This window comes from Mauremys reevesii, linkage group 1 (genome assembly GCF_016161935.1).
Source record: "Mauremys reevesii isolate NIE-2019 linkage group 1, ASM1616193v1, whole genome shotgun sequence".
Classification (NCBI taxonomy): Eukaryota; Metazoa; Chordata; order Testudines; family Geoemydidae; genus Mauremys; species Mauremys reevesii.
Window position 1 is genome coordinate 135,475,822 of NC_052623.1, and position 23,415 is coordinate 135,499,236.

At 41.0% G+C, this 23,415-nt stretch overlaps 1 protein-coding gene across 11 annotated transcripts in view; it reads left to right on the top strand.

The window, feature by feature from the left end:
- The window catches only part of WWC3 (WWC family member 3), a 176,344-nt gene that overhangs the window by 149,926 nt on the left and 3,003 nt on the right, over positions 1-23,415 (top strand). For 9 of the 11 annotated variants that reach the window (XM_039500168.1, XM_039500162.1, XM_039500167.1 and 6 more), the window contains exons 14-22: positions 1,270-1,356; positions 3,023-3,215; positions 7,961-8,128; positions 8,887-9,038; positions 14,468-14,627; positions 15,831-15,995; positions 18,980-19,072; positions 20,116-20,346; positions 21,098-21,225. In XM_039500168.1, coding sequence (XP_039356102.1) covers positions 1,270-1,356; positions 3,023-3,215; positions 7,961-8,128; positions 8,887-9,038; positions 14,468-14,627; positions 15,831-15,995; positions 18,980-19,072; positions 20,116-20,346; positions 21,098-21,225 — 1,377 coding nt within the window. The remainder of the gene's footprint in view (positions 1-1,269; positions 1,357-3,022; positions 3,216-7,960; positions 8,129-8,886; positions 9,039-14,467; positions 14,628-15,830; positions 15,996-18,979; positions 19,073-20,115; positions 20,347-21,097; positions 21,226-23,415) is intronic. The other 2 variants (XM_039500169.1, XM_039500160.1) reach the window with 1 other exon arrangement.

Consider the following 23,415-nt stretch of genomic DNA (forward strand, 5'->3'; position numbering starts at 1 on the left):
ACTGCCCACCAGGATTCTCCTTCTAGGGTCTTATCTATTAAGCTTTGAACACTGAGGGCAGTGGTAGCTGGGTGTGGGTATGAACCAGGCCCTTACTGGACATCATGCACCAACCACTGCAGTATATTAATACTACCATCAGGTATTCCATTCAGTTCCCTCTACCTTAGTTGGCAAAGGAGCACTTGGTTTGCTGCACTTTTTCATCCTTCCAGCTGTTTCCACGATATCCTTTTCGTTGTTTGGAATTCTTGTGTGAGTAAGATGATGAGGATTTGTCTCAGTACATGAGATCATCACCCTTTCTCTGGCCCCTTAGTGTGACGTAAGGCACAGTGGAAGACAGGTTTAAGGCTGCCTCCCACGTATCACCTTGCAAGCCCTGGTACTGCAGGGAGAGCTGGTCACAGCACACACTGCTGCAAGGATTTCACTGCCACCTGTATGACAGCCATGGGCACCTAGACAGGCCACCAAGTCTGTTATGTCTGAGGCCTCTCAGCCCCCAGGGCAGTCCTCCACCTAGTCTGCGAGTTCTGCTCTGTGCCTCTAAGAGGTGCAGCACAGAATCTCATCTAATAGATTTAACTTGTTTGTTCAGTTTCCAAATTCATGTTGACATGAAAAAGTTAACTCTTATTTATACAGTGCATGAATTAGCAAAAGAATGTAGACCATGGCAAACTGCAGTTGATGTTCAGATGTGTTTATCAATATAGTTACACTGGTACAACTCTTAGTGTGGATGCAGTTAAAGCAGTGTAAAGGTGCCTTGCCCCTGTATTAGCTTATTCCCCATCCCATATGAAAATCATTCTAGTGGCATAACGCAACTTCATGCTGATTCAACCTCATCTACGTTAAGGTGGTTGTACTGCTCTAACTATAGCCATATAATGAAAGCAATACAACTTTTGTGGATAGATAGCCCCAGTTGTAGCTGAGGATTGGCAGCATGGGAGCAGAGATGAGATGAGATTTTTTTTTTTTTTTATTTAATAGTACTTGATTCTTTTATTGTTGGTTCTAATAGATTCTTTAGTGTAGTATTATAATAATATTGTGTTTCTCTTACAAGAATGTGATACCCAGAATCACATTGGATATCAACAGTTTTAGCTAATTTCATTCAACCGCACGTGCATAAAAGATTTATCTTATTCTAAACGGAGCTGTTTTTCTTCTTTGTAACGTTTTTATTCTTCCATCCAAATTTGGCAAGCTAAACACTGAGTTCTGCTAACTTACTCAGCCAATTTATTTTTCCAGGCATGATGGTGAAAGTGAGTGTCTCCTAGTCCATGTGTTAGAGTTGAAGAACTTTACTGGTCCTGTTGTGAAAGAAGGCTGCAAAATGTAAGCTCAAATATCACCAAAGGTCTGATTATTACAGATTGTTGCTTATTTTGTTCCCCAGCCACAAATGTGTAATAAATCTGGCTAGATGCTGTTTGTATAAAATAGTAGAGTATTTGGGGAAGAATGAAAATTTGGTACATTTTGATAGCCATCTAGTTTGGGGGGTGGAGGAGGGTTGTGTTAATATTCAGGGACATTAACAAGTGACCATTAAGGAAATAGTTCTCTTAGAGGCCCAATCATGGCAACCTTTACTCGCATAAGTAAGGATTTATGACGCTTAACTAAGTGTAATAATCCAGCTGTAAAGCCCAGGAGCACTGTGTACTTCTGTGGGTTTTGCAGCTATAAAGACCATTTGGGATAGAATCCATAAACTAATTTAAACAAAGAAATTATCTGACAGAGTTTCAGAATGAGGAATTATAGTCTCTCTATATCTGGTCTAATAGCATTACAGTTCATCCCTTCCATTTCTTTACCACAATATATAGAACATATACCTACATTTATAATTAGGTGTATTTACAATATTTCTTACCCAGTGATACAGAAATTATATTTCTGTATTTAAACATCAGATGAAACTTAGCTGACAATATCTCTCTAAATTAATGACAAACAATAGGGACCATGAAAATTCTGTTGTCTGGTTTTATTTCTGCCCAAAAAACTTGCCTGGAAACTTTGGAAAGTTGTTGTACTGTAGAACTGTTATGACTGTTGTAAAGTAAATCATTCCAATGGGATTCTTGATATAGGGGGAAGGGATAGCTCAGTGGTTTGAGCACTGGCCTGCTAAACCCAGGGTTGTGAGTTCAATCCTTGAGGAGGCCACTTAGGGATCTGGGACAAAAATTGGTCCTGCTAGTGAAGGCAGGGGCTGGACTCAATGACCTTTCAAGGTCCCTTCCAGTTCTAGGAGATTGGTATATCTCCAATTATTTATTTATTTATTTATTTATTTATTTATATTTATATAACATAAGGCCTCTTGATCATAAAGCTTGTTCCTTCCCCTCTTGCCCTTCTCCCCAAAGCTACAGCTAAAAATAATTTCAAAATAAGTTGGGTCACTGTCCTAATGTTAGTCTGTGCCATACATAAAATACAAAGGTTTGGTTTTCTTGGGAATAGAAGGGGATGGTAAGGAGAAGGTGATCATCTTGTATTGCTCAATGCATTCTCCTGTGTAATAAGAGAGGTTTTGATAGTCTCTGAAGAGAGCCATGTATAGTGAAAGTCATCCAGAAAGGTAGTGACTACTAATTTGGGCTTGGAGTTTCATTGGTGAAAGAAGCAGGTAATGGATTGTCAATCATAAGGCACTCTCCGTGACTTTTTTTTTCTTCCCCTCCAACCTAACTTTTCAGGCAAAACTCCGGGGAGGCGCGACAAGACACAATAACAGTAGCTATATTGTAATGTCTCCGGGTTAATCAGTAGTGTTGGAAAGTGGAAGAACTGCTCAACTTTGTGTTTCTTTCATTTAACGAATGCAAGACTAAACTCCCTTAATGAAGAGATGCAAGTGTGTGTCGTGAATGTAGAAATTACATTTATTTTTATTGTTCAGTTTGATTTTTAGAAACTTAAAAAATAATTTGAACCTAGCTTTCTTTATTTCACTTGTGCTGTTCTTGGCTTGTTTTGCTGTTCCCAGACATGTTCGAGTTTACTTACCTCCACTGGAGTCAGGCACACCAACCACTTACTGCTCTAGAGCTTTGGAATTCCAAACGCCGTTAATATTTAATGAAGTTTTCCGAATCCCTGTGCATTCAAGTGCATTGAAATTAAAATCGCTGCAGCTGTATATTTGTTCAATTGACCACCAGCAGCAAGAAGAACTCTTGGTAAGTGGTCCATTTTTCCTGAAAAATAGTATGGTATTGTTAATAAAAGTAACTTCCATATCAGCAAAGGACACCAGAAGGACTAATTTTTTTTCTTAAGCATAAGAGAAGTGTAGCTGGAATTTGAAGGGAGTGATATGGAACATCTCTTTGTATTAGTCATAATCAGGGCTATTTTTCTTTGTAGATAACAAGAATAACTGATAGAATTGTTTGTTTGAGGTCTGTCTTATAAACAAGAAGGTACAGGCAGTCCTCGGACTTACAACACAATTGGTTCTTGAAAATTGTGGCGTAAGTCTAAATGTCATAACTCAGAACTGCAGTCCACTCCATTGCAGGACCAAGCGTCGTAAAGTCAAAACCAGTTGTCATAAATTGAATCAGGGTGTCAATTCAGAAGCATCATAAGTGCCGTTTGTCGTAAGTCAAACGTTGTAAAGTCGAGGACTACCTGTAATTAAATATAATTTAAGGATGGGATTTTCAAAAGCCATTTTTCAAAGTCAGTGGGCTTGTGCTCCTCGTTCACTTAAGAATTTGTGAAAATCCCCCTTTAAATGTTTAAAAGAAATGAGCTAAAAGGAAAGAGTTACTGGTCTTGGAGAATGCCAGCATTTCAATATTACTTGCTGTATATTTGTGGTGTTACAGGCAGTCCTCGACTTTACAACGTTCGACTTATGACGAACGGCACTTACAATGCTTCTGAATTGGCACCCTGATTCAACTTACAACAATACTTTACGACGTTCGGTCCTGCAGTGGAGTGGGTTGCGGTTCCGATTTACAATGTTTCAACTTACAGTGCAATTTTCAGGAACCAATTGTGTCACCAGTCTGAGGACTGCCTGTATTTCATCACTTTTTTAATGCAGAGCCTTGCTAAAATGAATAGAATGCTGGTGCCACTGATTCCTGTGAGACTTGGTAGATTAAGAATACTAATAATATATTATTACTTAGAAAATTATTGTGTTGGAAAAGGTAAAAGAATTACATAGTTGCTGCTGCCACCAAAGATTGACAAAAGAACAGTTCAAAGTGTTGTATACAAACCATCCTTTCTTAGTGGCCTGAAAATGGATATTCTTACATACTCTTTCAGTTGTGAACTTGTCCTTCATACTCCTAGTGATGACCTCCTGTGTTGTCATTCCAAAAACTGTTCAAAGAAGAAGATCACAGCCTTCTTTCTCCATGCTTTTTATCCATGTATCATGTTCATCTTTCTCTGCCACCATTGATGCCTGTACCACCCCAGTTAGTGATTTTCCCACAGAAAAAATTCAAAACTCAATTCAGCCTTGATTAAACAAGAGAACATAAGAATGGCCATACTGGGTCAGACCAAAGGTCCTTCCAGCCCAGTATCCTGTCTACTGACAGTGGCCAATGCCAGGTGCCCCAGAGGGAATGAACAGAACAGGTAATGATCAAGTGATCTCTCTCCTGCCGTCCATCACCACCCTCTGACAAACAGAGGCTAGGGACACCATTCCTTTCCCATCCTGGCTAATAGCCATTAATGGACTTAACCTCCATGAATGTATCCAGTTCTCTTTTAAACCCTGATATAGTCCTAGCCATCACAACCTCCTCAGGCAAGGAGTTCCACAAGTTGACTGTGCGCTGTGTGAAGAACTTGCTTTTATTTGTTTTAAACCTGCTGCCCATTAATTTCATTTGGTGGCCCCTAGTTCTTATATTATGGGAACAAGTAAATAACTTTTCCTTATTCACTTTCTCCACATCACTCATGATTTTATATACCTCTATCATATCCCCCCTTAGTCTCCTCTTTTCCAAGCTGAAAAGTACTAGCCTCTTTAATCTCTCCTCAGATGGGACCCGTTCCAAACCCCTAACCATCTTAGTTGCCCTTCCCTGAACCTTTTCTAATGCCAGTATATCTTTTTTGAGATGAGGAGACTACAGCTGTATGCAGTATTCAAGATGTGGACGTACCATCGATTTATAAAAGGGCAATAAGATATTCTCTGTCTTATTCTCTATCGCCTTTTTAATGATTCCTAACATTCTGTTCGCTTTTTTGACTGCCGCTGCACACTGCATGGACGTCTTCAGAGAACTATCCACAATGACTCCAAGATCTTTTTCCTGATAAATTAGCCCCCATTGTATTGTATGTGTAGTTGGGGTTATTTTTCCCAATGTGTGTTACTTTACATTTATCCACGTTAAATGTCATTTGCCATTTTGTTGCCCAGTCACTTAGTTTTGTGAGATTTTTTGAAGTTCTTAACAGTCTGCTTTGGTCTTAACTATCTTGAGCAGTTTAGGATCATCTGCAAACTTTGCCACCTCACTTTTTACCCCTTTCCTTCAGATCATTTATGAATAAGTTGAATAGGATTGGTCCTAGGACTGACCCTTGGGGAACACCCCTCTCCATTCTGAAAATTTATCATTTATTCCTACCCTTTGTTCCCTGTCTTTTAACCAGTTCTCAATCCATGAAAGGATCTTCTCTCTTATCCCATGGAGAGAGAAACTAAGAAATGTTCTTCTTTGAGTGATTGCTCATGTGTATTCCACAGTAGGTGTGCGTGCTCGCCACATGCACCGGTGTCGGAAGTTTTTCCCCTAGCAGTACCCGTAGGGGAGCGCCCCTAGCAACCCCTAGAGTGGTGTCTCCATGGCGTGGTATAAGGGGTGCTGCGTGCTCCCCCACCCTCAGTTCCTTCTTGCCGCCAGTGAAGGTGCTTTGGAACTGCTCTGCTCCAGCTTTGCTGTAGCTTGTCCCCAGAACTCTTGTTCGTTCAGTGTATGTGACCTGTAGTTAGTACTCGATTAGTTTTAGTTTAGCTTAGCTAGTGCGCCCAGGCTAGGGCATGCCCCGCTCCCGGGTTTTAAGTTGTGCGACACTTGTAGGAGCCTGATGCCAGTGAGTGATCCGCATGTGGACTGTTTACGCTGTTTGGGTGAAACTCATCTCAGCAATCGCTGTAAGATTTGAAAGTTGTTTAAGCCTCAGACTGAGAGAAAGAGAGAGAGAGACTTTAGGCTCCAGGCCATCCTCCTGGAATCAGTGTTAAGCCCGACTCTGTGCTCCGAGTCGGCACCGGGCACCGCGATGTTGATGCACGGCGACCCCCCCCAATGCCGTCTACTAGTCGGCATCACTCCCCATCCATGGGGCATGTCAAGAACTGAGGGTGGGGGGAGCGCGCAGCTAAGTGCGCAGCTAGGGGCGCTCCCCTACGGGTACTGCTAGGGGGAAAACTTCCAACACCAGTGCATGTGGAGAGCACGCACACCTATTGTGGAATAGACATGAGCAATACATCTCGAAGAACGCCAGTTCTTTTCTAACTGTCTTTTCTCCCAAGTAGCCCTAGACTTCACGGATATAGGAAAGAAGTAAAGGTATGAAAGTTACTGTATAGCTTCTATCTTGAAGTCCTTGTTTGACTCAACTAATCTGTCTCTGACTGTGAGAGCTTTCTCCTGGAGGAATGTTTGTGCCTTTAAAAATACAAACCTCTCTAATAGGACCCTCCGCCTTTGATGTTTAGTGTCAGTATCTGCAAAAGATGTTTTTCTCTAGTATTGAGCCAAAATAAACACCAGCTGTGGAACAAGGCAGTCCTTTTTTTGATGATGCAACAAATATACCAAATGAATAGTGTCTTCCTTTATGGTATGCAATATTGACATAAAATTGTTATATCCGCCATAATTTATTTCCCAATATATTTTATTTTGTTCATTTCAAAGTCATTTGTCCCTTGTCCTCTGTCCATCTGTTTAAACAGAGCCCCGGGGAACTTTTGGCATGGAAACACAATCAAATAAATACTTTACATGTTTTCTAATTAACTCTTTTTTTTAAATCTCCTTAAAGTTAAATTACAATTTCTGAACACATTTACTAGCTTACTGTACTATTAGAGACACTTCTTCAGCCAACTTGTATTGTGAGAGATCTAAGCCGTACTTTTTACATAACTCATTTCAGTGAAAGAGACCCCTGCTGGTAGGTTCATAGCATAGAAATGTAAAGTCCCATTGCTAGCTAGATAAACGCATAAGTTATAGATGGGTGAATTAGGCTAAATAATTAAAACTCATACATTTAGTTAGGATCACTTCATCCCTCTTTGTTGCCCCCTTGAATTTGGAGCATCTAAAGGTGACTTACAAAGGAAACAAATTTTGTTTATTCCCTATTTGGCTTCTTTATGATGTATAAGGAAGGCTTGAAAGTTTTGACTACTTGTTTTTTACATAGCAATATTTTGCCCCACCCCCACCCTCCTGAAAACCAGTAGAATTATAACATTAGAGAGATCTTGCAAAGGAAACCTGATTAACTGAGAACAGTAGTGATTTTTATTCAGATTAATTTTTTTCATTAATGACAATTTAACTCAAATATATGAATAAACACTTGAGCGAAAAGCTGTCTTTGTAAAAGATTAAGAGCTGAGATTGCTAACACAGCGTCCAGTAAACCTCAGGAACATCAAACTTAGCAATTAGACTCTTAATTTAAAAACAAAACAAAACCCTTCCCTTTTGTAGGGATGGGGGATGGGAAGAAAGTATTTTTTTATACATCATAAATAAACAAAACAAGGGAGACTTTATAATTTTTTTCCATTGCAAGTCACTCATAAGGTGCACTATTTTGATGCAGTATTTCTATTAAATGGGACAGTTCTGTGAATGGGAAGTGGTATATTGTTTTCTTTGCTTATTTTGGCCTATTGTTTTTACAGGGTATTGCTCAGATTAGCCTGGCTGATCATGAGAGTTCCACTGAGATGCAGCTTCACTGGTATCCCGTCCAGATATTCACTGGTTCAGACCCACAAAGGGTGAAGGACAAAAACCAGTGTGAAGAAAGCACTCCACAGAGTTCTGGAAATACAGCTACAGTGAAATCGGTATGGCCAGGAAGGAGCAGAATGTTTCTTTGATTATCCGTGCACATATGATTTAGCATTCTATCATAATAAAAGCAGAAGAAATGTGTGTCTTGAAAAGAGGTCTGATTTTTCCCTGCTAAATTGTTCAACTAATCTGTAGCATTTAGGCTACAGAAAATGGGTCATCATACAAAGTTTCAGAACCACTGAATTTTAGTAGAAAATATAGCTTTCCAATATGGGAGAGTGCTTTGTGTTCTGTTAATGATTTAAAAGCCAGTATTTTGAAAGTATTTTATAAAATAGAGTTATCAAACTTATTTTTTCCAGTGTAAGGAACACTACATTGTAACTGGTTAATTCCTTTCTCTGAAAGACTGTTAGTATTAGGCTGTTTTTTCTTCCAGTTGTATACACTGATACTCCTCAAGAATCTGAAAATATCTTACATTTTGCAGTATCTTTAAAAGAAATCACAAATCTTATCCAGTTTTCCACACTTTGCTAGAATACAGGCTCAGATCCTGCAAGCACTTTTGCGAGTGCTCAACCCTAATCCTATTACTGCTATTTAAAATAAACGTAAAACATTCACCCTTTCCCATTGAAAGGCTTCCACCTCTTTGGGGAGTTTCAGTAACTAAACAGCATTTATGTTTTGGTCACCTGGTGAATATAAAGTCATGATTCAGGTCGCACTTCTTTTATTCTGAATATTCCATAAAAGCTAAGTGCTGGTTTAAGCTGTTCCGTTTGAAGCCCGTTTTCTCTTTCAGGATGCAGTGACAGCCCTATTAGCTAGGACCACAGCTCAGCTGGAAGCAGTGGAGAGAGAGCTGGCAGAAGAGAGAGTGAAATTGGAGTACACAGAGGAAGAAATCCTAGAGATTGAAAGAAAGGAAGATCAGGCAGAAGCTGTATCAGAGAGGTAAAAATATTAGGTTAAACCCTGATCAAAAAGAATTTGTAAGATCTTCGCTGAAGTTTACACTGTGGTTCTGTCCTCGGATACGACACTAAAAACAACAGACCTAACTCTGAGTTCTGCTCCCTGCCCCTATTCAGTGTATAAGATGGTTATAGCCTATCATCACGTGCAAGCAGGAAGGAACCCAGCTTGCCTCTCAGATCCCAGGTTGCATTTGCAGTGATGGCAGCTAGGAAAGGGTTGGAAAATGTCTTTTTGTTACAAACTGAGTACATGTAACGTGGAGATATTGCGAAACAGAAAGCAGGGGACCCTGCAATGCCATTGTTGCAGTCACTTTCTAGAATGTAATTTGCACTTTAATTAAAATTCTGTTGTATTCATGAAGGGAAGTTTAAATAAAACTGCAAGTTGCAGAGAAAACAAAATTGAAATGTAGACAGTTCATGTCCTGACCTTGCAAACACCTACACACGTGTGTTCAGGATTGGGCCATACACGTTTATGTGTTTAAATTGTTTATATATGACCTTGTACAAAAATTAGAAATGAGTTCACACTATAAAAGGATGCATTTTCTGGTGGAAGGGGGAGGGAGGGATTGATTTTGTTATACATTAACCATACCACAGTATTCTATTCTCCTAACTACTCTCACTTACCCAATAAGAGCAAAAAGATCCAGTTCGGACAGTAGAGATACTACAGTGCTATCAACTGGACAGGGTAAGAAATGTACAAAAATTAAGGACCTTCACAACCCTGATTCCATGGAGCATTTTACTGAATTTTATAAAACCCCATAACTCTCTTGTAAAATGCAGCATGGGTGGATTACATTTGTCAGCAGAGTGTCATCATGCTTCTGAGAGTTTTCTTATTATGGTGATTCCTTTTTTAAATACTCAACTAATCCTGAAATTCTTCATATATAGAGTAACGTTTTCAGAAGTGCCTGAGTGACTTAAGGGTTTAAGTTCTTACTGAAGATATGTTGTCCACATGGATTTCACTGTTGGTACGCTTATACCCCATGTACATGAGATTGGATTCTTTTTGCCAGCAGTGTCCATTTAGCCTGTATCAGCCCTAGATGTCCTCACACCCTCCATCTGAGGATATAAAGGGCAGAGTGGGCCCAACTATCCCTTAGTTCTTTCTTACTACCTGTGGCAATGAGATGGAACCCCTGCAGTGTCCACCTTTTCTCTGCACACTGAACTAGTGTTATTTATCTTAGTTAATTGCCTGTTGGCAATATATATACTATTAAAAGTTAATTACTTCTTAAATAAGATTCACATATGCTAGAAAACTTCAGTTAGGCTAGCGATATGTAATAGAAATGTGGCAGAAGCGAAATCTCTAGGATTCAAGACCTATCTCTTGTACAATATTTTGATGTCTATTGACCAGCACTCCCAGTGTCTACTGTGCAGAGGAGAGGGACACATTCCAGGGCAATGTTCCATTTGTCAGTCTTTCTCCAAGTGCAGTCCTCAAGAGAGCAATATAGACCTCTTCAGATATTGAGTGGAAGACTACAGGCCTCAGCCACCTGGTCAGTCTCTCTCTGTTAGTGCCCAGAGAGCCAAGATTCCACCCTGAGCTCTCAGGCCCCATCTTCTCAGAGTTTTCATGTGTCCATCACTATCTTGGCATCCTCTGACAGGCAGAAAGGAGCACCGCCCACCTGTTCCTATCAATCCTGTCTTGTACCACCTGTCAATTAAAAATGCCTTATTAATAGCCTTTACCTCAGCTCAAAGGGTAGGGTGGACTCTGTCCCTCATGTTCTCCTTGTACAGTGTTTCATAAGGACAGGCGTCAGGCCTCATTCCAAGTTAGTGCCCAAATTTGTCTCAGTGTTTCATATAAACCAATCCATTCACCTCCCATTTTTTCCCCCAAGCCTCACTTAGCCCCAGAGGAAGCCAACCTTCACACACTTGTTGTAAGAGCACTGTCTCTTTACATTGACAGGACAAAATCATTCAGGAACATACTTAGACTATTTGCATCTTTGTAGGTAGAGCTAAAGGATATCCTGTATCCTTACAGAGGTAATCTAAGTGGATCTCCAACTGTATAAGGACATGCTAGGAGTTAGCCAGCTTAGATCTGCCTGATCCTATTAGAGTTTATTCCACTAGGGCTCAGGCACGTTCTGCTGCTTGTTTGAACAATGTCCCTGTACATGAAATTTGTAGGGCACTTTAAGCTTAGGCTGCAGATGGTGCAAGGGTATCTAGGGTGCAGGCATGGCTCCAATTGATCAGTGGCCAAAAGAGTCCGATCTTGCACGTATAGGGTGCATGTGCACCAGGAATTGAATCTGTGTGAACAACCCATACTGAAGAACCGGTTACCGCAGGTAACTGACCATACTTTCCATTTTAAAAAATGATTGTCATGTATGAGCCTAAGCCTCATTGAAAGCCAGTGGGATTTAGGCTCCTAAAACACTTAAGCACTTCTGAAAATTTTACTGAGTCCAATATGGAAATGTATATATTTAAATAATGTTGAAGCCTATAAATGGACACAAAATTCTGATCCACATATCTAGTAAACTAAATTACCTAAAAGTGGAAAGCCTGTGTATCAACTTGTGCATATTTCTGAAAACAACATTGCTATCAGATGTTTAGATTATTAGAGATTAAATATGACCAAAATTTTGAATTATTCTAACAAAAGGAGTACCTTTTTTCTTGAATTGTTACCACTTTTCTTGATTGCAGGTTTGTTACAACTTTAATCCTTTCAGTTTCTTAGACAGCCATTCAGATTTAAGGACCTTCATACCAGTCTTGCTACTTCACCTGTTAGTTATTTTATTTTTCAGCTCCATTCTGCTTTTACATCATTGCAGACTAATCTGTTCAGTTCTTTTGTGGTCCTGAGGAGATACCAGCCGCTAGAAAGTGCTAAAGGTGTCCAAAGTAAACCACGACTCTTTTTCCTGGCATATATTACTTTGGCAGGATCCTTTCACCCTCTGCCACCCACAACTTTGCTAAATCAGTACACAGGACGTGGAGCCTAGAAATTCCCAGAGAACCCATTTTAAAAATAGGTAATCCGTCCAGATCTGGTTCTGAGGACTTACCACAGTTTTTGAGTTGTGAGAAGATTTTGTTTGCAGTGGAGGACAAAATTTACTATGCTGTTTGGGGAACAGGGGAATACCAAGAAGATTGTTATGGAGTAAAGTTAAACTGCATTTAATTGTCCTCAAAATAGAGTCTTTGCATAACCCATACCATTGCTAAATTAAGGTAAGCAATTTAATAGAATTAAAGTGCAACATGCAGTCTGGTATGGTAGCACATATTAGCAAAACTTACTTTATTAACAGGGCAGAACTTGCCCAGAGTGGACATAGTGGAATTCCTGGACTCTACCATATTGGCTAAAACAAGTTCATCTCTATTTTGAGTGACTCATCTGGGCATGGACTTCAAATGGCAAACTCATGAGATCATGCTTCTGTTTCACAAGCTCACATACCTTTTTCTCTTGTTAGCACTTGATACAGTATTTGCTTCTCATTCAGATATATGGGTCTCAACATTTTGCTGCAGGTGTGCAGAATGGGGCATCATGTCCACGGACAAATTCTACATAAAAGATTTAATCCCTTGTGGCACATTCCCTAGATGTTCTAGAAATGAAAGACACGGTCAGTTTCTCTATCCTGAAAAGATGCCTTTAGCAGCTGCATTCAGACTTTCTTTGCTGTATGCAACAATGAAGATTTTTGCTTTTTCTCCCTGGCTTTTGAAAGAAGGGCAATTTAGCAGTTAGTACCTTAAATATGTTGACATGCTTTGTCCTTTGTCTTTTATATATGAGTGAAGAACATAGCTGATAGGTGGTATGAGTTCCAGGGTTGTCCATTTTTGAAACTCGTTGTGAGATATGGGAGAAGGAGAAATGTCAGTGGTCTGCAAGACCTTTGCCCTTTTAGTTTCTTTAGGGGCGTATGGGCTGAGAATCTCAGTTAGATCTGTTTTAAAGCTGCATTTTACTTCTCAAGAGTCAGTAAGTGAACAACTTATTTTAGTATTACTGTTTTTGCATCAGAAAGATGTGCAGGTTACTGGCTTTGTCTTGTAGAAACAATTTTTTTCGCCTTTCCTACCAACAAATTAGCCATACAGGTTAGTCTTTAACTTTATTTTCAAAACTAGGACCTCCTTTTGTATAGCAAGTACTTTTTTAGTCTCACCTCCTGGAATGAGCCACTTTTAAGAAAAGAAACCTCTATTGCTGAATAGTTTAGGCCCTTAAATATTGCTTATCCATTTTTCTTTTTGCTTGGGCTTGTATTCAAAAGATATTTTTAGGTTAGGGTTGCATTATCTTAGATAAAAGTTGCATGAGGAAGGCTGCTTTATTATGCAGTGTATGATCAACCTGTATGTATTGATGCAGAAATTCTCAGCAAAAAACACCATGGCTGGACTTTAAAAAGTGACTGCATAATTGTAGGTCTAGTAACAATACTTGTAGCTATTCAAGGTAAGATAATTACATGGGCAACCAAATCTCCTACTATCGGATGTACATTGCAAGCATCGGGAATGGTCCAACCTCCAACTGGTTAAGGATCTGCTGCTGGAGGCGTTATACCAGATTAACTGTACCAACAGCCTGATCTGGTATAGCTCTATCTATTTAAGAAAAGGAGCAGGTCCCAGAAAGGTGGACCTGAACCATTTAAAAAAATAAACATAAAAAGTGTGTTCTCCAAAACCAGCTACGTGGTGTGATGAGTTCCTCGGGTACTGCTCTGTAGAACAGAAAACCAACAGCGAGATTTTATACGACCCTCTCATTGCCCACTTTATACAGAGTCTTGATATTGAATATCGCATCACAAAATGCCCTCATAAACTGCATAACTAAAGAGTTCTGTATTCTTCTGCCTTTTAATTACACCATGTTCCTTTTCATGTTATAAGAGAGATTTTAAAAAGAGGAACTGGCCACTTTCTTTATGGTTTTCATAATTTTGAATACCTTCAGTTAGTGCTCCTCTTGCTCTTCTGTTTTACAAGCTAAATAATCAAGTCTTTGCAGTCTTTTATTTTATACATCACTGTTTTTTGTGGTGTTAGTTTGTTGTGTGTGAGAGGTATTTTGTCCTTTTATTTATTTTAATGCTCTTTTCAAGGCTGGGAAGTGACTTTCTGGGAGGACTAGAAAAGCTGGTTCTTTCATGAAAGAGTTGAAATTGATTGCTTGTCTGTGTACCTTAGAGGTCCAAATAGAATAATCACCTCATTGAAGTGGAATGAATCAGAACTGCAGGAACAAAATTTTTGAAAAGGCAAATTATCCTTGAAATTCATTAACATGGCACATATTTTTGCACAATTCCATCACGTTTCTTAGAGTTCCTTGAAATGTTCTGTCCTTAGGAGTTGGCAAGCAGAATCTGTTGACAGTGGATGTAGTAATTGCACTCAGACCAGCCCACCTTATCCAGAGGCATATTGTGGAGATTCGTTACGTGGACATACATTTGCAGTTCAGGCAGGTCAATACAGTTCTGGGAAAGTGCAGCCTCCGCCCCTAAAGGTAAGTAGAGAAAACACTGTGCTCTTGAAGACTGGCAAATGCCTAGCACACCACGCATTACTTGCACTAGCTGAACTCATGTTATCATGTGATCAGAAAATAAAATCAGAGCTGCATCGAAAACCCTGACACATTGTTGTCTGCTATGCTGAAAATCATAATCTATATTGAGTTGTTAAACTTACTCTTTTTAGTTACTTTTGAGGGAAAACTGCATGTTTTCTCTTAATTTTATTTCCTATTATTGAATACTTGCCCAGTTTCTTGTTGAACAGAATCACTTTGTCAACTCATAAGATGAAATATTTTTGCTCCTGCATAATGAGTGAGTAGGGACTGTGTTCCCTAGAAGTGTTGTGGAGAAGGCCATCCCCAAATGCAAGTACTCGTACCAATGTCACATTCATGCAAGATTTTTAAAATGTAAAAGCGGAAAGGTTAAGTTTGTTACCTTGCTTTCACTTTGTTAAAATAAACATAGCTGGTTTTCAGACCAAATCTGGTGTATTGAAGGCTGTAAGTCATTTAAAATGTTTTGTTTGAGGAGTTAAGACATGGAGCAGGTCCCCACTTGTGTAAATCAGTGCAGTTCTGCATTTATTTATACCTACTGAGTATCTGGCCCTGTCAGAGTGTGGTACACTATTCGGTGTCACATTGTGATTGGGCCATACTGAATAGTTAAGTGAACCATCTAAAAATTTGGAGGACTGGTTCAAAGCTTATATGTTCAGGTTCTCCAAATACTTGGAGGTTTTTCTGTGATATCCTCAAAAACGTTTCCTGGTTCCCTGTGACTGACTTCTCCCTACCTTTGTAATAACTTAGTTGTGGAGTTGCTCCCTTCACGAGAATCAGCACAGTTTTCTGAAAAGTGATTTAGTTCTCTCTGTCCATTGAGATAAGAGCTCAGGCAGCTGTCCGGTCCAGTAGAGTGCCTGTGCTATTTGGTGATGTGGCTATAGGATGCTACATGTTAATCTCCTGATGGTTTAAGGCCTAGCAGAAAGGCTGTTAGCACTTGCAAACCAGTCCCACTATCTTGAATTGTATGGTTTTAGGTTTCTTAATTGAGAGATGATTCATGAACTGGACATATTAATTAAAATTAGATCATAACTTGGCAAGTTTTTCTGCTTTTGTTGTAGAAGAGATCATTGGAGTAAATGTACTGTTTTTGGCTGTTTTTGGCTGTGATTCTAGGTGGATAAAGAGACTAACACAGAAGATCTCTTTCCAGAAGAAGTTGCTATTCTTCCAAAAGAGAGAACCTGCCGCAGGCCCCGTGGTTCTGCTTTTGTTCGTAGTAGCACTATTGTTCGGTCACAAACCTTCTCACCTGGAGCACGAAGTCAGTATGTTTGCAGAGTGAGTAGAATTTTTTTGTGGTTTTATGTTCAGAAACAAAGTGTATTAACATGTGCTTTTTTTAATACTTACAACATATTTACAAGAATCAATATCTATATTTTTTTAAAGTTCAACCAAAAATTCTGCATTGCATTAAAGAATTATCACTGGAAAGAGTTCATTGATAGGAACTTAGTTTTCTATAAAATATTAAGAATTAAATGATAGATACTGCTGACCTCCATAACATAACTCTTCTTTGTTTTTTGTCTATTTGATGTTTAGTATAGTGGAGTTCTGATTCTTGTTGAGAATTCCTTCTTGCTACCATAATGCAAATAACTCGCATAGCAGCCGCTTGACATGCCTTGAAAATGCATTCTTATCTCACTCTGCAAGAGGCTCAGATAAATTGCGGCACATTTCTATCCAAAGTGAAGCACTATGTAATACAAGATACTATTTTATTATATATTGTTTAAAGCAGGCACCTCATTGAATCTGAAAAGCTAGTAATTTAGTGACATTGGTGTAAGCGGGGAAATGGTCCCGCTGTTGTGGGGAAACTTCTCTGGATTATACATTACCCTGGTGGAATTGGCTAGCAAAAGATCTGAGTTCTCGCTCCCACTCCCTTTATACAGAGGCCTGCCTTATCTCCCCTTCCACTCGCCTGTGCAGCAGAGTTCCGTAACCCCAATAAGGCTGGGCCCAGGATTTCTAGGGGGCTCGACCCCCAGTCCTATTGTGCTCACTTAGGGTTTGGCTACACTTGCAGATGTGCAGCGCTGGGAGTTACAGCTGTCTTCGTACAGCTGTGTAGGGAAAGCGCTGCAGTGTGGCCACACTGACAGCTACCAGCGCTGCAGTGTGGCCACATTTGCAGCGGTGTTGGGAGTGGTGCATTATGGGCAGCTATCCCAGCGTTCAAGTGGCTGCAACATGCTTTTCAAAAGATGGGGGTGGGGTGTGACAGGGAGCATGGGGGAGACAGAGAGTGGATTTTTGGAGCTGACACTGTGTCAGCTCCCTGCCTTGCAAGTTCTAAGGACTGGAAGATACACAGCACGAACTTTCAATCATTTTAAAAGTTTCGACCCCTTCCCCCACCCCTCTCTCATTCACTAAATGCAAATAGCCTTCAGATCAGATAAGCAGCTGCTCCAAAACGGCCCCCTCTCCCCCACTCTGGGCTGCTTCTCTCCTCAAGCAAACACTAGGGGATTCCCCCCTCCCTGCCTCTGCTCGAGCAAACAGTAGCTGTGCTTGTCCCGAGTTCACAATAAAACAAAGAGTGTTATCTTTACTTTGCATTATGGGAAGGTTCCGGAGGTCAGTTACAGCGTAGTAAGATTAATCACTGTTTACACTGGCAGCCCAGCGCTGCAAGAGCAGCGCTATAGTCGTTATTCCCCAGGCCGAGGTGGAGTACAGCCAGCGCTGTAGCCAGGGAGATACAGCACTGTATGTGCCTTGCCAGTGTGGACGGGGAGTAAGCTACAGCGCTGTAACTCTCAAGTGTAGCCAAGCCCTTAGGACCAAGGCTAGGGTGCCCCATGCCGGGGTGCTCTCTCTGCACTGGTTGCTTCCCTGACCCACTGGTCATTGCATATAGTTCAAAGCAAATACAATTTTATTAAACAGAACTAATTCTAAAAAATTAGGAAAAATATGGGAAAGGTTAAAGGAAAACATGTAACACTGCCCCGTGAGGACTAGGGAACCACAAATAGCTGCCTCTGGAATGTAAGAGAAAGGCACAGTCTGTTCCTCACATGTCCACAAGGTGACCAGGTGTCCCGATTTTATAGGGACAGTCCTGATATTTGGGGCTTGTTCTTACATAGGTACCTATTACCCTCCACCCCCTGTGCCAGTTTTTCACACTTGCTGTCTGGTGACCCTACATGTCCAAGGCCTCCTGCCCAGGCTGTGCTGTGGTGATACCGTAGCTCTGGCAATGGCCACACACCCTCAGGCTCTAGGTGGCAGGACCCTTCTTCCCAACATCACCCCCCCCCCCCCCGTCAGGGTTATGATTCCCCCCACACACACACGCACTCTGGCCTGCAAGATCTCTTGGCTGGGGACGTCTCCCTGTGCTCAGCCTGCTGCCTGGGGTCCCTCCTCGCCCTCCTCAGCTGCTCACTGCACCCTGCTCCAGACTGCTCCAGCTCCACTCTGGCACTGCTCTTTGGGCTGCTCCTCTGACCACTCTGCCTGCTGCTGTTCTACTCCCAGCTCAGCTCTGCTCCCTGGGCTGCTTCTCTGGATCTTTCTGGCTCTGACTGCTGCTCTCTCCTTATCTCTGCCCCACTTTGCTTCTGGAAGCTCACAGAGAGGGGTGGGACTCCGGGCTCCTGACTCACTCATTGGCCTGCCTGGCCTGTCAATCAGGCTGACCTGGAGCATTGGCCCTGGGGAGTGTCTGTCTCAGGGTCTTGATTTCTCATTGGCCCTTTCTTTTGATACTGGGAGAGAGCTAAAAAACCCCACTAAGTTTCAGTAAGGGGCCAAGAGCCCCTTACATTGGCATGGATCACCGTTGATGTCGCGCTCCCTGTCAGTACCCAGCCCTGGCTGGGAAAGCTAATGATCTAACCAGGGGACCAAATTGAGTGATGAATCCTGGTCACATGCCACCTTCTTGCAAATACGCTGAGAAGATTGGCTTGTTATACACAACAATAAACCACTTTTGATGGTAGATCACTCTTGCTAACCACAACAATCTGTTGGCAATTTAAAAAGAAACATAGTGAAACACATGCACCATCTTTTAACAGCTAAACATTGTTCAGAAACTGCACAATAGAATATTTTTAAAGTGAAGGCAAGTATGAATTTATGATGCAATCTGAGAACTTTTGTCCATTAATGTAAGTAAATCCTAAGTGTCCTAGAAGAGTATTCTGTTTATCTTTTTATCCAATTGTAACATTTTTAATTCCAAAGCAACCATGAGTAAATGTCCATTTATGTTTAATATCTTTTCTAAACAGCTGTATCGTAGTGACAGTGACAGTTCAACCCTTCCAAGGAAGTCACCCTTCATCCGCAATACATTGGAAAGGCGTACTTTACGCTATAAGCAGGTATACTACAGTATATGAGAATGTGGATTTTTCTCTGCTGAGATCTTCTTTACAAACTGAAGCAGCAGTACTTTGACCTCGATTTCAAAGGTGTTCGTTAAGACAATTTTTATGACGCATCTGTTACTGTAATACATTAATTGAATTTTTTAGGAGAAGAGATAGATATTTGAGATACAGTCATAAACAACTGCAAAAACTTGCCAGTCACCTAATGACCAATTTAAATAGATACTGATTATGGATTGGTTTAATTATCCAGTGTGTTAAAACACTATGGGTAAAACTGTGCTTGGCTGCATACCCACAAAGTGCAGTGAGACCAATTAGAAATCCCTGTTACAACCCTATGTGATCCACCTAGACCTTGATCCTAGGTGTTCAGGAGTAAGCAAGGCTACGTACCCCTTTAGTCTCTTACCAGAGCGGAGGGGCGGGGGCAGGGAGTGTGCGGAGCCTTGGTTTCATCCCTCATATTTGCTGACCAGTGCATCTGATCCAGTGTGGAAGGTGTTACAAATTATTGCTGGAAGAGATGAGTAAGAAATTGCTACTGCCATCAGAGCAAGGAGGAAGCTTGGAAGGAATTTTTACTCAGGATGTATCTCTTGAGTCACAATGCATTTTGGGTTTACTCTCGAGTGGTGTAGTATATACACCACCCTTTGCTGAAAGCTATTCCTGGAGTCATCATTTAATAGTAAGAATTTCATGATGGCAGCGGAAGGTATGTAAAATAAGAAAGTTTGGTTCACAATCCTATAAATATGTATAGACTAAGACATCTTACCAAGAAAAGGTGGTTAGTTTTTTAAGACCAAAATTTGGATCTACCATCAAACATGAATTGAAATAGTATACCTAATGTACAATATATGTTTAGTCTTGTCACAGTGAGATTGGTACGTTATTTCCAAAACTTCCTGTACCAGAAGAGTTAAAGGCATACATGAAATGTCTGCCTTAATCAACTAAGAATATATCAATATAACATGTTCTGAATAACATCTGTTGTGTGTTTTATTTGAATTATAATAACCCAGCAGTCCTGTAGATCTTCTTTGGCTGAGCTTATGGCAAGGACATCCCTAGACCTGGAGCTGGATCTCCAGGCATCCAGAACTAGACAGAGACAACTGAATGAGGAGATATGTGCTTTGAGAGAGCTGAAGCAACGTCTGGAAGATGCCCAGCTCAGAGGGCAAACTGATCTTCCCCACTGGGTCCTTCGGGACGAACGATTCCGAAATTTGTTGAAGGAAGCAGAGAGACAGGTATGGTTTCTTGGGCTGTACGTTGGGCATACTCAGAACCCTTGCTTAAAGCGTGCTTTTGCTGAAGATAAATGAATGGAATTTTATAATGTCACATGATTTCAAATTAACAGTTTCACCCCGGATACCTTTGTTGTTGCCCTCATGAAAACATAATTTCATTGATTATTATTCAATACCACATTGGTGACAATTACTGGAGGATGGAACTGTTGTGTGTCTGAAACGTTAAAACTCTCCATGAAAAGTTTGATTTTTGTGGTATTTTAAAAGCATTTTCTGATATTGCTGTAGATATTTAGTAGGGGAATCGCAATGCATTTTTTTCCATAGGCCTCTGGATGAATATCCACTGATTTGATATTTTATCTTACATGAGTGTTCTGCATAATCTCCTCTTACTGTGTATGCATACTGTAATTCCCATTGATGGGAAAGGGAAATGCTGGGGCAAATCACTACAAAAAATTGCCATTGGATTTTCAGTGCCCACATAGAGCAGACATCATCTCTAGTTTATGGTCTCATTTGAAAGATGGAAATATAGTAAACTACATGGAATTTAACACATCTTTCTCAGGAGCAATAAGGGCTGAAACAGTCCTGTGGCTCTGAGGAGTCTAGCTATTTCGGACCTTGTGCTTGGCTGGTTTCATTGAGATGAAGTGGGAAAGCACATTATTTAACCAGATGTCTTCGTTTCCATGTGTTTCCAGCTATTCATTTTTAGTTTGGTTTTAATACTTTTCAGACAAGACAGACCAAATTTGAACATCACCAAGAACAAGTAGCTGAAAAAATGCTAAAGAAAGCATCTAAAGAAGTATACCAACTGCGTGGACAGAACCAGAAAGAACCTATTCAGGTGCAGACGTTTCGGTAAGCAATAACATTGGTATTGAAAATAGCACATGTTTAATCCTTACAGGTCTCCGTTGGTTTTAATGTACTAGTGTTTTATTATAGTAGCTCCAAACCACCTAGCTTCATTGTGTAGTGTCCTATGTATCTATAACCTTTGCTTAGATATTGGTGTGGGCCTGTCTTCATTAGAGTGCTTTTCTTTTGAGCAATTTGTGGTACAAAGACTGAAAACCAAAGTGAAGAAGCACTGTCACCCAACGTGCAAATAAAAAAAATGCTGTAATACAAAAAGAGAGTCTCCATATTTATGGACACATATTTTAGGCTATAATTCTAATTAGGGCAGCTACTAACACCACCATATGCTTTGGGCTCCAAGCTCACATGGTTTAAGTTCTCCAAGAACCAGTTGCATCCCTATATGCACAGTTCATTAGTTAATGTTCTATATGTACTCTAGTAAATAGCATTGTACCCATAACTGTTCTTTCTTACTATTCCAACCACAGTCCTGTTTCCCAACTGCTCTTTCCAAAAATCTCTGTGCTTTGTATCCTTCCTCATCTCTTCCTCATCTGCAGCTGCTGCTGCTTATAGTTCTTACCTCAAATATACAGTTTTAAACTTTGCTTACCAGTGACTGGTAAATATTAACATGCGTTTTAGATTGATTTTTCTGACTTTTAGTATTAAAATAGCAGTTTGTTTTGTCTATTCATGTGTATACTCCATGTCATAAAGTGTTTAAGTGTAAATGCTTGCAATGCAGTGACAGTGTAGAAAACAACAGCTAGTGTCTCATATTAGGCAGACGTTCACAGAATGCTTTGGTTGTTAGAATCTCTTTTCATTGATTGTGATTATTGAAAAATGGTACTATAATGGTAACAGGAAAGCTTAAGTGAAAAATAAAACAAATCAGGATTTTAATTTCATTTTTCATTTGGGAGATGCTGTCAAAAATCCCTTTCTCCTAGGCTGACAGGCAAGGCATCAGGAGAGCAGAAATTGCAGGGTTGGTTTCTGATAGCTCTCTAATTCCTCCAATAACAGCGCCAACTTATATCCTGCATATTGGGGAACACAAGGCAGGGAGGAAATAAATCAGATATACGGGCTGATATGTAGAGATGAAACCATCGATAGTTTCTAATCACATTTAATCTGCTGTGGGATAAAAAAGTGGGAAGAATAAGAATGTCCTTATTTCAAATATGAATGTATCCAGAAAGACAGTTACTTTCTGTATGTGTTGTCAGTAAAATCTGAAACAGTACAGTTTTATCCAGTGAAGTGGAACTATGCAAGGCTTAGCCAATGTGTAGAGCCTTGTGTGGTTCTGTGTACTATGGAGCAGCTTTCATCCAAAAAGTAATAGTGTCTATGGTTTATATTGTCAAGGAGTTTCTGTATTCCCCCTTCAGTTCAATCCTGTATAGCTAGTAGTGGATACTGGTAGTGCTTTTTTTTTGTTTCTTCCAAAAGACTGATTCTATGATGCTGACCTCCTTTGCAAAGCACTTTGAGAGCTACTGATGAAAAGTGCTATATAAGAGCTGGGTGGCATTTATTTTTATTTATTTATTATAGTCAGTGGTGAGCTGCAGCCGGTTCGCACTGGATCGCGTGAACCGGTTGTTAAATTTAGAAGCCCCTTTAGAACCAGTTGTTCCTGGACGGACAACTAGTTCCAAAAGGGCTTTTACATTTAAGAAAAGCTGTAGCAGCTCCCTGCCCTTCCCCCAGCCCCAGCTCACCTCAGTCCCCCTCCTCTTCAGAACTCCTCCGGCTTCTCCTCCCCCTCCCAGGCTTCCCGCGAATCAGCTGTTCGCGCGGAAAGCCTGGGTGGGCTGAGAAGAAAGCAGCGGCTTCCACCAGGTGAGCTTGAGCTGGGGTGGGGAGCGGGGGCGCCAGCGGGAGGAGGGCTCCAGGCGCTGCGCTGCCCGGCGAGGTCGCGGCCGGACCCTGGGGCTGGGCGGCGCGGCTCCTGCTTCCCGGGTCCAGCTGTGACTTCGCCGGGCAGCGCGGAGTGGCTCCTTCCTGCCTGCCTGCCTGGCCCCCGGGTCCAGCCCCCAGGTCCAGCCGGGCGGCGTGGCTCCTGCCCGCCCGCCCCCGGGTGCGGCCGGGCGGCGTGGCTCCTGCCCGGCCCCCGGGTCCAGCCCGGTGGCTCCAGTCCCAGCCCCAGCCCAGCTGAGCCCCCATCTC